The sequence below is a fragment of the Podarcis cretensis genome (assembly GCF_951804945.1).
Source record: "Podarcis cretensis genome assembly, chromosome: 6".
NCBI lineage: Eukaryota > Metazoa > Chordata > Lepidosauria > Squamata > Lacertidae > Podarcis > Podarcis cretensis.
In genome coordinates this window covers 8122119-8137080 of record NC_137175.1, presented here as the reverse complement: position 1 = coordinate 8137080, position 14962 = coordinate 8122119, and the positions used below count along the sequence as shown (strand labels likewise).

General features: G+C 45.3%; 1 protein-coding gene across 1 annotated transcript in view; it reads right to left on the bottom strand.

The window, feature by feature from the left end:
* Window positions 1-3148: 3148 nt before the first annotated feature.
* The window catches only part of EEF1A2 (eukaryotic translation elongation factor 1 alpha 2), a 40044-nt gene continuing 28230 nt past the window's right edge, over window positions 3149-14962 (bottom strand). Inside the window, exons 5-8 of the mRNA XM_079979607.1 lie at window positions 9396-9546; window positions 6835-7091; window positions 4990-5224; window positions 3149-3511 (exon numbers count right to left, since the gene is read on the bottom strand). Of these exons, the coding sequence (XP_079835733.1) occupies window positions 3384-3511; window positions 4990-5224; window positions 6835-7091; window positions 9396-9546 (771 nt within the window). The 3' untranslated portion in view covers window positions 3149-3383. The remainder of the gene's footprint in view (window positions 3512-4989; window positions 5225-6834; window positions 7092-9395; window positions 9547-14962) is intronic.

Here is a 14962-nt window from a genome sequence, read left to right as displayed (position 1 = left end):
TTGCACCGGCGTGCTTTCAAACCGCTAGGTTGGTAGGAGCTGGGACAGAGCAACGGGAGCTCAGCCCGTTGCGGGGATTCGAACCGCCGACCTTCCGATCAGCAAGCCCAAGAGGCTCCGTGGTTTAGACCACAGCGCCACCCGTGTCCACCTCCACCTGGATCGCCAATGCAATTGCTAAGTATTGATGCCAACACATGGTTCCTGGAGACAGGTCAGGAGGCAGAATATGGTGGACCCCACCGGGGGCAGAGCTGAGAGCAGAAGATTCCTGCTTGCTTCTGTGGCAGAATGCTAACAGGTAAAGGTGGGCTCAGCCTGGATTTGGGCCAGGCGGGGGTAGGGGGAGATGTGAAGGAGCAAGGCAGTCTTACAACCGATGCCGCCAACTCAAGAGTTATCAACCCTTCGGGCTCTTTCAGCTCAACAGAGGCATCTTGTGGAGGAAGCTAAGATTTACTCCTCGGTTCCTATTTCTTCCTGTTCAATGGACAGTGTAGTGTAATGCTTAGAGAACCGCGCTAGAACCTGTGAGAGACCAGGGTTCAAATCCCCACTCAGCCATTAAGCTCAGTGGGTGACCTTGGGCCAGACACTGCCTCTCAGACTAGCTAACCCACAGAGCTCCTTGGAAACAAAAGTGAGGGAAATGACTGGCAGAATCCGAGACCAGGGAGAAGAGTTGGTGGAAGAAGATTGGAAGAAATTTAAAATTTATTTACAGAAACACTGTAAAGTTTTTGAATGTTAATGACATTGAAATGAAACGAAGGGGTTCTAGTAATAAGGTATAATATGTAAGAATGGATTGACATTAGATGAAAATTTGAAGTCATAATATGTGAGGAAAAATAACTTAAGGATAAATTAACAGGATATGAATTTGCTGAACCAATCTTTAAATGGAATACAAAAAGGGAGGCGTGAGGAAGTTAGGAAAATAAGTTAACTTATTAATAAGTTAATAAGTTGACGAGAAACTAAAAAAGAGGGATTTTTGTTTTTCTGTTTTTTCTTTTTGTTTTATGTTAAATGTTTGCATCTCTGTATTTTTCTGTTTTTGTATTCTTCTTGTGTTTTTTCTCTTATATATCGTTTTATAACTTTTTTACTGTTAAAATGCAATAAAATATTATTTTAAAAAAGTGAGATGCAAATTATTTTTCATAAAAAAATTATTTTGTAAGTTGTGTGTCCTTGTTTCTCCATTTGATCCTTTTACGTGGTTTTGAATGCTTTGAGTTATTTTATGAATTGCAACTGGCCCTTATCTTTATTATAGTTTAGTAAAAAAAAAAAATCGTTAAGTGCAAACTGTTTATTATTTCCTGAAATTTAATTTTACCGTTTACTGTTATATTCTAATGGATTGTTGAAGATTGCTTTATTTGATACAAGTTGTCTATTTTAAAGTTAGGTTTTTATTACGACTTTTTGTATTAGATCAGATTGCTCTTAAGCATGTGATCGTTGCTGTCTGTATTGTTGTTTCTTCAGCTTGTAAATCGTCTTGTTTCTGGTAATATAGGAAGGTGGTGTACAAATTAAAAGTGAAATGAAATGAATAATAAATTATTTGGGGCAGCCTAAAATTGCTGTAGTAAGGCACGCTTTTAAAAATTCCTTTTTAAAATGGTATTTTTAGCCTTCGAATTATTCGTTTGCTGTCATTACCACTGCTATTTATGTTACGCTCTCATCACACAAAACACATTCGCCTGATCATAAAAAAGTTAAACAGGCTTTTAAGCATCTTATTTCCAACATCTTTTAAGACCCAGGTGGCAATTTTTCCTGCAGGAGATGCTTGGCAAGTTACCTAGCAACTGCACATGATCCCCCCTCCCTCTCAAAACATCCCTCATGTAAATATTTTTGGGCCTTGTTCGTCTAACCCAGCTGTAAAATTAGGGCATCAGCTGCTACTACAGCCTGAGGCCAATGTAGCAAAATACAAAACAACAACAACAGGGTACCATCCAGGTACCCTTCGGGGTTTGGGATGGGTGCCTGTGTCTCTCATTCTGATGTTCCATTTTTTTTGGGGGGGGCCTGGATGGAATTGCAGAACCTTGAATTAGAAGGGACCCCAAGAATCATCGAGTCCAGCCACCTGCAATGCAGAAAATACGCAGCAGTCCTAGATGGGGATCGAACCCGCAACCTTGGCGTCATCAACACCATGCTCTAGCCGCAGAGGTACCCCTTGGCCTCTCGTAGCCAACCATGGCTCTAGCTAGCCATGTTGTTTAAGAGCCATTGCGCACCGAATGCTTTTAGTGACGCTTTTGCTGCGAGCTTTCAGGCGAAGTGCAAAGATGGAACAAACCAGAAAGGACCATTTGCAATACAGTGGACGCTCGGGTTGCGAACATAATCCATGATGGATGTATTTTCGCAACCCGCAATGGCGCGTCTGTGCACGCACAAGTTGCAATTCAGCGCTTCTGCACATGCACAAAGCGTGATTTAGTGCTTCTGCGCATGCGCGACCGCCGAAACCCAGAAGTTCCGGTACTTCCGGGTTTCGGTGGGTGCGTAACCATAACACGAAAAAACGCAACCTGAACTGGCTGTAACCCGAGGTATGACTGTAATATTATAATTATGTATTAAAACATGGGTAGGCAAACTAAGGCCTGGGGGCCAGATCCGTCCCAATCGCCTTCTAAATCCGGCCCGTGGACAGTCCGGGAATCAGCATGTTTTTACATGAGAATGTGTGCTTTTATTTAAAATGCATCTCTGGGTTATTTGTGGGGCCTGCCTGGTGTTTTTACATGAGTAGAATGTGTGCTTTTATTTAAAACACATCTCTGGGTTATTTGTGGGGCATAGGAATTCGTTCATTTCCCCCCAAAAAATATAGTCCGGCCCCCCACAAGGTCTGAGGGAGAGCGGACCGGCCCCCCGCTGAAAAGGTTTGCTGACCCCTGTATTAGAATCTTAGAACCGTAGACCTGGAAGGGACCCAACCCCTTGCGATGCAAGTGTCTCCCTGGCCAAGTCAGGACTCGAACCCACGACCCCAAGTCTCACGCTCTACTGACTGCTCTTAATAATTATTGCCAGCAGGAAACAGATGAAAACAACTTGATGCGAATACGGACGGGCAGACTGGCCCAACCGCACAAACGACACCCCCACGTTTTCGCTGTGGATGTTGTATACCAGTTTTATTGGTAAAATTTGAACACAAAGCCTCACAGACGCCGGGACATGCTTTTCCTTTTAAAGAATTTCCACTGGACTTTAATGGTGAGCATCCAGTCGTTGACATACAGACTCTTACAAGCGGATGTGCACGCATGCCCCTCGGGGAGAAGGTGGCGGCATCCCGGCTGCGGGGATGGTTTCTGCGCGAGGCACTGGGCACCTACGATTCATTTGCCAGCCTTCTGGGCCTTCTGGGCCGATTTGGTGACCTTGCCGGCACCGCCGCTCTTCTTCTCCACATTCTTGATGACGCCCACGGCCACGGTCTGCCGCATGTCGCGCACGGCAAAGCGCCCTGCATGGGGCACACAAAGGGTTAAGAGTGAGAGGCTGGGCGGCAGACGAGGGCACTTCCTGCCAATTCCACAGAGCCTACGGCGCTCTACTGCCCTCTAGTGGCAAAATGCGGCTGTGCAGATCTTGTTATTATTACTATTATTGTTGCTGCCGCCATTATTTATTTATTTACCCCGTAGAAGAGTCTCAAGGTGGGTGTACAGATAAAAATAAGAACAGCTAAAAACATAGGGGGTAAACAATGGTTAAAAAACGATTAAGCGTTGATAGAATCAAAACTATTGAAAAGGAAAATAGAAAGAAAATAAGGATAAAATGCTAAAATATGTTAAGTTTCCTTGAAATGTATGTAATATTGAGCAGCAAATAAGGGTGGGTAGTGAGACATCAGGACAGTGAGGCGGGAATTCAACTTTTAAATTTGTATGAAATTTGAATTCATTTGATGTTAAATTCGCTAAGAAATGAAAAGCAATAAAAATTAATTGTCAAAATTTAAATATAATAAAACCATACCAATCATAGAATCGTGGAGTAGTTATCTTTTGCAGTTATCTTTTGCCCAGTGTGGGGCTTAAACCACACTTCAATTAAGTATCTCATGCTCTACCAACAGAGCTATCTCTGTATTTCGTATATTTGTGTTCTGATGTTTTGAATGTTTGCTCTAGATCAGCCTTTCTGAACCTGTGGGTCCCCAGATGTTGTCAAACTACAACTCCCATCGCTCCTAGCTAGCAAGTCCAGAGCTCAGGGATGATGGGAGTTGTAGTCCGACAACATCTGGGGACCCACAGGTTGAGAACCGCTGCTTCTGGGGACAGCTCATTGTGGAAAAGTGGCAGCTAAGTAAACTCCATCCATGCATCCTAGCTCTGATACAGAGAGAATGCAAATGGCAGAACACATAAGCAGAGAGCAGAAAGCACAGCTCCCTCTTTAGGTCTAACAGCCTGGTTAAAATATATGCCTTCTTCAATGGATAGTGTGAGTCAATTCTGCTCAAAAGGTGTCTGCAGTAGCCATTGGAGAATTCCAAGTTTTCTTCAAAAAAAAAAAAAAAAAAGGAACTTGCTGTGATTAAGAAAAGGGAACCCCTTTCCCAAATTGCCCTAAGCTGCTCTTTAAAGCCTCCCACCTTCAGAGATTAAAATGGCAGCATGGATACACTTCCAAAGGACTTTCAAACAACCCAATGCTGCGCTTTGAAGCCCCAATAATTGGGGCTTCAAAGCACAGCATTGCCCAATGTCACAGTGACATTAGGTGATTGGAAAGGGGGGGGCATTCAGCCGTCAAATCTGCCCCACTAGAGGTAGGGCAATTGAGATATGGGCCGTAGAAGGTTCCCTCCCACTCCTAGGTCTATCTTACATCAGAGTTTCTGGGCATCTAGCCGTTTAGTTTGAAATAGCCCCCCATCACCCATCTTGGTAGGCATCTGGGGGGAAATAAAAGGAAAGATTAGGTTCTCACCCAGGGGTGGGTACTGGGAGAAGCTCTCCACACACATGGGCTTCCCCGGGATCATCTCCACAATCGCGGCGTCCCCTGATTTCAAGGATTTCGGGTTGTCCTCCAGCTTCTTGCCGGAACGCCGGTCAATCTTCTCCTTCAGCTCGGCGAATTTGCAAGCGATGTGGGCAGTGTGGCAGTCAATGACGGGGGAATATCCAGCGCTGATCTGGCCGGGGTGGTTCAAGATGATCACCTAAGCCGTGCAACAGAACGAGAGAAGGACTCAGGTCGGGAACAAATTCAGGAAGGGCATGGGATGACCACGTCAACTTTCTGGCTTTCCCAGCTGGGCAACGCTGCTCCCTTGTGGAAGGCTGCTGAAAAGGCAGCCGCTTCTTGCTACTGCATTCTGGAAAATGGGCTCCTGCAGACTGGCGGTAGTTTGCAGGAGGGATTCAAGTGCACTTTTGGAAACTAAAGGTGCATCCATATTCCTGTTTATCCCATGATTTCTGAGAGGGTCCCCCCCCCCCCCCGGGAAAACCAGCAGTTTACTTCTGAATGGGAACAAATGCCAGTCTGCAGAAAACCCAGTTGCTGTTTGTTCCAGTTCATCAGCAAAGAGCAGGTTTTCTGGACAAAAGCGGTGGGTCAAAAAAAAACCTTGAACCTGTGACTTGAAATCACGAGACGAACAAAAGTGTGGATGGGAAAAGCTGTACTTTTGCACAATTAAAGCAGATGACATCGCTCTGTCACCCTACTGGGAGAAATCTACCCTAAAAGAGAAATGAACGCCTTGCTGTTAGGAAAGTGACAGGGAGATGCACTTGAACAAACGACTGGAAAACATAAAAATACCCTGAAATACTCTCCTGTTTGGCTAATACCAGAAACTAGGGTGAGAGTAATCGGTGTGGTGCTTTCCAAAAGTTGCTGAACTACAACTCCCATCATTCTTGACCACTGGGCATGCTGGCTAAGGCTAATGGAACATGCAGTCCACAACAGCGGGAAGGCACTGGCCCTCCTCTCCACTTGGAGGGTTTTCAAGTGATTAAAATGGCTAAGCCAAATAAATCTAAATAGCTACATGCCTTGCAAAACATTCCACAAAGGGGCATATTGAAGGGAGAATTTACTTTTCCGTGGGATAGGTTATAAATTTAATGAGCAACAGCCTGGCATTCTTTGTGAGGAGGAAAACTGGCCTTTAACAAGGGTGCTCTGTGACCCTTCCATCAAAAGTCACTGAATGAGAGACTACTGATTCGTCGTCAGTCCTACAGACTAATCAGGAGACAAATTAAAACCTAGCCCCGGAGCTAAACAACTACAGTGGTACCTCTGGTTGCGAACGGGATCCGTTCCGGAGGCCCATTTGCAACATGAGAAGAGCGCAACCTGCAGCAGCGCCTCTGCACACATGCAGGTTGCGATTCACCGCTTCTGCGCATGCGTGTGACGTCATTTTGCGCTTCTGCGCATGCGGTGAAACCCGGAAGTAACCCTTTCCGGTATTTCCAGGTTGCCGCGGGACGTAACATGAAAGAACGTAACATGAAGCGGACGTAACATGAGGTATGACTGTACGTCTTAGGCTTTCACTGGGCTTCACTCCTAGCCCAGCTAAGTGGGTGTAGGATTGCGCCTTTAGCAGTTTAACCGCACCAAGCAAACTATTAAAAGCTGGCGTCCCGCAACGCGACTTCTGCAGAGTAAAATCTCAGGGCTCTTGGTTAATGCTCCATCTTCCTCAAGCGTCACCGGCAGGACAGAGGTCTGCATCACGCAAATGGCCGCAGAAGCTGTGATACGACGGCAAAGGCTTTCAAAATGGCTGCCGCCTCGCTTTCTGCTGACCTGAGAAGTGAACTGGGCCGCCTCCTGAGGCGGGTCAGATTTGCTGTCACCGCAGACGTTGCCGCGGCGGATGTCCTTGACGGACACGTTCTTGACGTTGAAGCCAACGTTGTCCCCCGGCAGCGCTTCGCTCAGGGCCTCGTGGTGCATCTCAACCGACTTCACCTCTGTGGTGATGTTGACGGGGGCGAAGGTGACCACCATGCCGGGTCTCAGGATCCCCGTCTCCACACGGCCCACGGGGACGGTCCCGATTCCTGCAGAGGGGAAAAGAGGGCAGCGGGAAACATGCAATGAAACGCAATCCTCGAGACTCTCGGCAGCCATGCATTTAAAAATAATAATATAATAATAATAATATTTATACCCCGCCCATCTGGCTGGGTTTCCCCAGCCACTCCGGGCGGCTTCCAACAGAACACTAAAATACAATAACCTATTAAACATTAAAAGCTTCCCTAAACAGACTGCCTTCAGATGTCTCCTAAAAGTCTGGTAGTTGTTTTTCTCTTTGTCATCTGGTGGGAGGGAGTTCCACAGGGCGGGTGCCACAACCGAGAAGGCCCTCTGCCTGGTTCCCTGTAACTTGGCTTCTCGCAGCAAGGGAACGGCCAGAAGGCCCTTGGCGCTGGACCTCAGTGTCCAGGCAGAAGGATGGAGGTGGAGACACTCCTTCAGATATACTGGACCGAGGCCATTTTGGGCTTTAAAGGTCAGCACCAAGACTTTGAATTGTGCTCGGAAACGTACTGGGAGCCAGTGTAGGTCTTTCAACACTGGTGTTATGTGGTCTCAGCGGCCACTCCCAGTCACCAGTCTAGCTGCCGCATTCTGGATTAGTTGTACTTTCCGGGTCACCTTCAAAGGGAGCCCCACGGAGAGCGCATGGCAGTAGTCCAAGCGGGAGATAACTATGACGCCACTTCACATTGCTATGGCTTCCCCCCCCAAGGGATTATGGGAGCTGTTGTCTGTTACGGGTGCCTAAAGTTGTCAGGAAACCCCCGGTGCTCTCACAAAGCTACAGTTCCCAGGGTGCTCTGAAAACTGTAGTTCTGAAAGGGGAGCAGGGTGTCTCCTAACAACTGTCAACATTCTCAACATACTACAGTTCCCAGAATCCTTTGGGGAAAGTGGTGACTGTTGAAAGTGTTATCACAGCAGTTTAAATGAATGGTGTGGACATGGCTGAAGAGGAACTGCAAGAGTTTAGCACTGGATATAACATTGGACAACTTAAAAACACACACCTATTGGGAAAGCATAGGAAACTGCAGGCCCAACAGCAATTCTGTTAATTTAAGCTGCGTATAACTGAGAGCACACGACTCTGCCGCCCCTTTCATGGAAAGCCTGGAGATGTTTTATGTTCAGGTCTGCATTTTGGGGATTTCATGGTTGTTAAAGAACCGTTCCACCTGCTACCGCCGTTTAATGCTGCTAACTGCTTTCTGAATGGCTGTTTTTAAATTTTGTCTTTTTTACGTTGTAGTTTATGTTATAAGCCACTTTGGGGAAGGGGAGAGAATATACGGTATACCTTCCTAAGGTGGGCTACAACCAACCGATCAATGCACTCCAGCAGTAAAATGGGTGTACTCTGCACCCTAAAAATAATTAAGCGGCACATAAATGTCTTAAGTAAATTTAAAAGAAAGGAACATCGCAGCAACTCTACCAATGCTAGGAGGTTTCGCAAGCGACAGGTTTTTCCAAGAGGCTGCATTATTATTATTATTTGTGAAATGTATCTTCAAGTGTGAAATATTCTGAAAGAGTTTGTGAGTGACCTTCGGCAAACGAACTTAGAAATGTGAAGTGTTGAGACAAGGACAATAGAGACTTTTAAAAAGACTGGGAACCATTTACGATGTATCTACAGAAATACTGTAAAGAAGTGGACTCACTAGCAGGGTTTGAGTAAACACAATTAAGAAACCAATATTAAGATGTAATAACTGGAAAATAACAAAGTGCAAGATGTAATTGGAAAAAAATATGATATAAAAAGATAGGAAGATTTAAGTTAAAGATTACAAAATTAAGGTAGAATAATAATAAAAAAGCAGGAAAAGCAAATATTTAAAGAACCAGAAGGAGAGGTTGAGGGAAGTTGGGGGGGGGATAGAGAGAGATTGGGATTTATATATTTTTTTGTGATAATGGTGACTGTGTTGAATATAAAATTGTAAAACTTAATAAAATATATATATATAAAAAGAAAGGTGAAGTGTTGGACAGTAGAATAGAGAAGTGTCTTTTTCATGTCTCTCGTTTCCCATCTTTTAGCATGTTCATCGCTGCCATTTCAAACCTGCTTCCGCAATTATGAGGATGAGAAACTGAATTCTTACCAAAACCGAACGGTCAGGGCACCTTCAGGTGACAGGCACAATTGCTACATACCTTGCCATCTATAATGCACACAGGTAAATGCTGGTGTCGGCAATCAAATCCTCTCCTCTTCCTGTCGCTTAGACTACAAAAGCGGATTACTGCCTGGAAATCCGCCTAGCTGAGCGAGGGCACCTGTCTACCTGCCAGGAAAGCTCTGGACTCACCTCCGATCTTGTAGACATCTTGAAGGGGCAGGCGCAGAGGCTTATCTGTGGGGCGGGTGGGGGGCAGGATGGTATCCAGAGCTTCCAGCAGCGACACTCCACTGGCGTTCCCTTCCTTGCGCTCCACTTTCCAGCCTTTGAACCAAGGCATCTGCAAAACAAAATGGCGGGAGTGTGGATCCAGTGGGCTGTGAGGAAGGATCTGTTGGCACATCAGAACACCTTCACCCAGCCGTATGAATCTCTCCCTCATCACAAGGGCAGGAACTGAAGGATACAATCCTTCCTTTGCTTCCCAGAGCAATTTGAGATTATTTTATTTTATTTTAATTTATTTACACACACACACACACACACACACATACACACACAGATTCCCCAGCCACTCTGGGCAGCTCCCAACAGAATATGATTATGTATACCCAATGTATCAGCCGCCTGGGGGGGTTTCACTGTTTGTGTTTTGGTTGTTGGTATAAAAAAAACAAAAAACAAAACTTCCCCAAACAGGGCTGCCTTCAGATGTCTTCTAAAAGTCAGGTAGTTCTATATTTCCTTGACATCTGATGGGAGGGTGTTCCACAGGGTGGGCGCCACCACTGAGAAGGCCCTGTGCCTGGTTCCCTGTAACCTCACTTCTTGCAGGGAGAGAACCGCCAGAAGGCCCTCAGAGCTGGACCTCAGTGTTCGGGCAGAACAATGGGGGTGGAGATGCTCCTTTAGGTATTATCAGAGATTAGCAGTCTGCCTCCATCTGTAGATAATTTGGGGGGGGGGGCGGTTTCCAAGGGGGGGGTGTATCTCCCACAACACCAGGCCAGGAGTATGAATCAAGGGAAGTAATAGTGCCACTGTATTCTGCTCTGGTCAGACCTCACCTGGAGTACTGTGTCCAGTTCTGGGCACCACAGTTCAAGAAGGACACTGACAAACTGGAACGTGTCCAGAGGAGGGCAACCAAAATGGTCAAAGGCCTGGAAACGATGCCTTATGAGGAACGGCTAAGGGAGCTGGGCATTTTTAGCCTGGAGAAGAGGAGGTTAAGGGGTGATATGATAGCCATGTTCAAATATATAAAAGGATGTCACATAGAGGAGGGAGAAAGGTTGTTTTCTGCTGCTCCAGAGAAGCGGACACGGAGCAATGGCTCCAAACTACAAGAAAGAATATTCCACCTAAACATTAGGAAGAACTTCCTGACAGTAAGAGCTGTTCGACAGTGGAATTTGCTGCCAAGGAGTGTGGTGGAGTCTCCTTCTTTGGAGGTCTTTAAGCAGAGGCTTGACAACCATATGTCAGGAGTGCTCTGATGGTGTTTCCTGCTTGGCAGGGGGTTGGACTCGATGGCCCTTGTGGTCTCTTCCAACTCTATGATTCTATGATTCTATGATTCTAACCCTAGCAGTTCACTCCAAGATCACCTTCCCCCATAATCTCAGATCAATTGTGCGAAATTTGCCAAGGTCAGTTTCCCAAAGGCAAGTCACCCATTCCCCAGACTCAGGCCACAACTGCCCATTCAAACTCGGTTGGCTCAGTTGGTAGAGCACGAGACTCTTTATTAATCTCAGGGCCATGGGTTCGAGCCTTGCCTTGGGAAAGGATTTATGCATTGCACGGGGTTGAGCTAGATGACCCCTGTGGTCCCGCGGGATCACATTCACCCAGTGCTTTTCCAGCTGCACTGGCTCCCGGTGGAGTACAGGGTCAGGTTTAGGGTGCTGGTTTTGACCTTTAAAGCCCTATGCGGCCAAGGACCTTCGTACCTACGGGACCGCCTCTCCTGGTATGCCCCGCAGAGGAACTTAAGGTCCACAAATGACAACAATTTGGAGGTCCCAAGTCGCAAGGTGGTTAGATTGGTCTCAGCTAGGGCCAGGGCCTTTTCAGTACTGGCCCCGACTTGGTGGAACGCTCTGTCACAAGAGACTAGGGCCCTGCGGGACTTGACATCCTTCCGCAGGGCCTGCAAGACAGAGCTGTTCCGCCTGGCCTTGGTTTGGACTTAGTCTGACCCTTATGTTTCCCTCCCCTTATGGTCTTGATTTATCGGCTACTTTAAAAAGAGGCTGCATTTTATATTGCATTTTAACCTGTATTTTAAATTGGTCCCCCCCCCTTTCCCCCTATTATGTTTTTATTGTGATTTTATTGGTGTTAGCCGCCCTGAGCCCGGCTCTGCTGGGGAGGGCGGGGTATAAATTATTATTATTATTATTATTATTTATTATTATTCTAAGAATAAGATGAATTATTGGAAGGGAAGGTTTGGTCCCTAGAGTACAGCCACTTCCCCGTTTTATTTTGGTATGGTACTTGAATTTTTATTTTGTACATGGCTTTGATGTTCTTTTCTCTGGTACTGGATCTCAGCTTTTCACAATGTTCAGAAACTCTGATGGACCGCATTTGATTTTTTATTTTACTTTCCGTCCATCGCTTTGAGTTCCTTGATTTAAGACATCTTATAAATAAAGAAAGCATAACAACCATTGGAACTGCCACTGTGTAGCTTCCTTATTTACGGCCCTTACCCTCAAATAGCTCCAGGCAGCATCCATACTTCTTCCCTTCCACAACAACCCTTGAAGGTAGGCTGCACCAGCCACCAATTTCTACCCTAACTCAACTTCATGGCCAAGTGGAGATTTGAACCCAGTTTAAGCTGTCCTCTCTCCAATGCCAGATGTTGATCGACCACATCTGCCGTTATCCCTCACTCTATGTCTAAAATCCCCGGTAGAGGACAAGGATCTAGAGATCACGCTAAGCATGGCCAAATTCTGTGCGCCTGCCATAAAACCTAGGGAACAAGCTGTGCTACCTTGATGACCAAGGCCTTAAATGATAATTTTAGGTTATATTTTAGTGATTAAGATTTAACTTACATATTTTTAACTGCTGCAATATCTGTATTGTCCCTTTTGTACCCAATTGCAAATTCAAATGTATCCCTATCGTGTTTTGTGATTTCCCTGATATTGTATGTGAGCTGGAACTGGTCTGTGACCGAAATTACCATATTTTTCCGTGTATAAGACTAGGGGTTTTTTTTAACCAAAAAATTAAGTTTAAAATTGGGGGCTCATTTTATACACGGGTAGTGCTGAGGGCTGTTCTCTCTTAATTTGGAGTCCCCCAAAATAGGAGGCGTCTTATATATGGGGGCGTCTTATACACAGAAAAATACAGTAATAAATTCATTCATTCCCTGACCCTTGATCATCCTGGCTGGGGCTAATGGGAACTAGAGCTCAACAACACTTTAAATATCCTGCTGACAACGTTTTCGTTTAAGCCAGCCACCCCAGACATATAAGTCTGACATGTTTTTAAATATGTGTTTCATAACACATAATTTTATTTTTTCTAACTGCTGCTTTTGTTTTGAAAACCCTTTAGGCTAGCCTTCCTTTCAACCCCCCCAATTTCAGCAGCAATTTTAACACGCGTTTTATATTTTAAATTTTAGTTTCACAAGTTTGGGCACAGAGCTCCTGGTTATCGAGACCTTTGGGCCTTTTCGGTTGAGAAAGCACACGCTGCCACGTTCCACTTCAAACGTACGTTAACAAGCTAAAAAAATTAGAAGCTAATGCAATGTTTGAAGGAGGTCACGAAGCATTAGCCCAGCTGTGCAGGACCGTCAAGAGGATTCACAGAAACTAATCTCCGCCAACACACCAACGCTGACTTGCTGAATTTCAAGGTGGTCACATGACAGGCTCAGAGGGGTCACCTGACTAGCTTCCGCATTAAGGAAGGCCCCAGCCCAGCCAGGAGAAGGGAAGGGAATATAAAGAGATCTGGAGGGTAGAAAGAGAAGAGGAAAGAACAGGACCTCCACCTTTCTGAAAAGAAATGCTATTCAGAAAAACAGAGCGTCTCTGTCTGAGCAGCGAAAGACAACACCACGCAGGCAAAATTCAGTAGCGAAATCACTTTTGCAAGTTACACATCACAAAACCTGAACGCTTTGACCTGCGCAGGTTATGCACATAAAGCCAATTTGCATGTGTCACCTTATTATATATAATTTGTTCTGCACCCCGTTTCCTTCACTCTCACTTTTCCACCAGCTTCTGAGGCAATCTGCAAGGAAAATTCAAGCTTATCCCTGCGGTCCTAAGGGCTAAGAGGTTGCATTTCCGAAAGGAGATGTACTCAAGCCACTGGAATTTATATCTAACGCCAAATTCTCCATTTGTTCATGGGACTGCGGAATCGCAGGAAACATACCCTCTTCGACCAGTGATGGCCAAACTTGGCCCTCCAGCTGTTTTTTGGGACTACAATTCCCATCAGCCCTGACCACTGGTCCTGTTAGCTAGGGATGATGGGAGCTGTAGTAGCTGAGACTAACTTCTTTAATCTCAGCCCTGCCTCTAGTTTGTATTAATGCACCTGTTATAGCGGGCTGCCTTACAAGGTTGTTGTTGAAAGCGGCTGAGATGATGTATGTGAACTGCTTTGAGCACATAGGAACAGCTCTATAGAGCACTAAGAATAATACAGTGGTGCCTCGCAAGACGAAATTAATCCATTCCGCGAGTCTCTTCGTCTTGCGGTTTTTTCGTCTTGCGAAGCACGGCTATTAGCGGCTTAGCGGCTATTAGCAGCTTAGCGGCTATTAACGGCTTAGCGGCTAAGAAAAAGGAAACAAACTTGCAAGAACTCGCAATACGTTTCGTCTTGCGAAGCAAGCCCATAGGGAAATTCGTCTTGCAGAATGACTCAAAAAACGGAAAACTCTTTCATCTTGCTCGTTTTTCGTCTTGCGGGGCCTTCGTCTTGTGAGGTACCACTGTAATCTCTTACAGAAATTTAAGTAACCAAGCAATTCTCTCTTTATTTGCTCTTACAACCTACTTTTCCTCAAAAGAGTTGAACATAAGACTACAAGTGCTGCTGCCACTCCCAATTTTTACCCTCAACACCCCTGGAAGTTTAGTTAGGCTGAGATACCGTGGGTGGCCCAAAGTCAGCCAGTGAACTTCATGGCTGGCTAAGGATTTGAACCCAGATCTGCCCAGTCCTAGGCCAGTCACACCATACATACATAATTTTGTTTAAACAAAATAAAAAAATTCCTTCCAGTAGCACCTTAAAGACCAACTAAGTTAGTTCTTGGTATGAGCTTTCGTGTGCATGCACACTTCTTCAGATACCAATTTTGTCAGATAATTTTGTTTGTATGCCGCCTTTCCAAAGTTCAAACCATGCTCAAGGCAGCTTACAACACAAAAAAGACACATAAACAAACGTAACGAAAGCAGCCATAAGCAATAAATAAAACATCCAAAAAATGCACAAAGGAACTGAAAAATTTACATGTAAATCGTAAGATCTAAAACAAAGATACAAAAAGTTAGTATCGATAACAACAACAACCCCATCAACAAAAATCCCTAAATGATAGCCCAGCACCATACATTTACAGCAGCGTCATTCTACTCTAAAGTCCTGGCTTGCTCCCCAAAGAATTATGGGGAATGTAGTTTGTCCAGGGTGCTGAGTGTTGTAAGGAGACACCTAGTCCCCTATTCCCAAAAAGGCTCTCTAGCTAG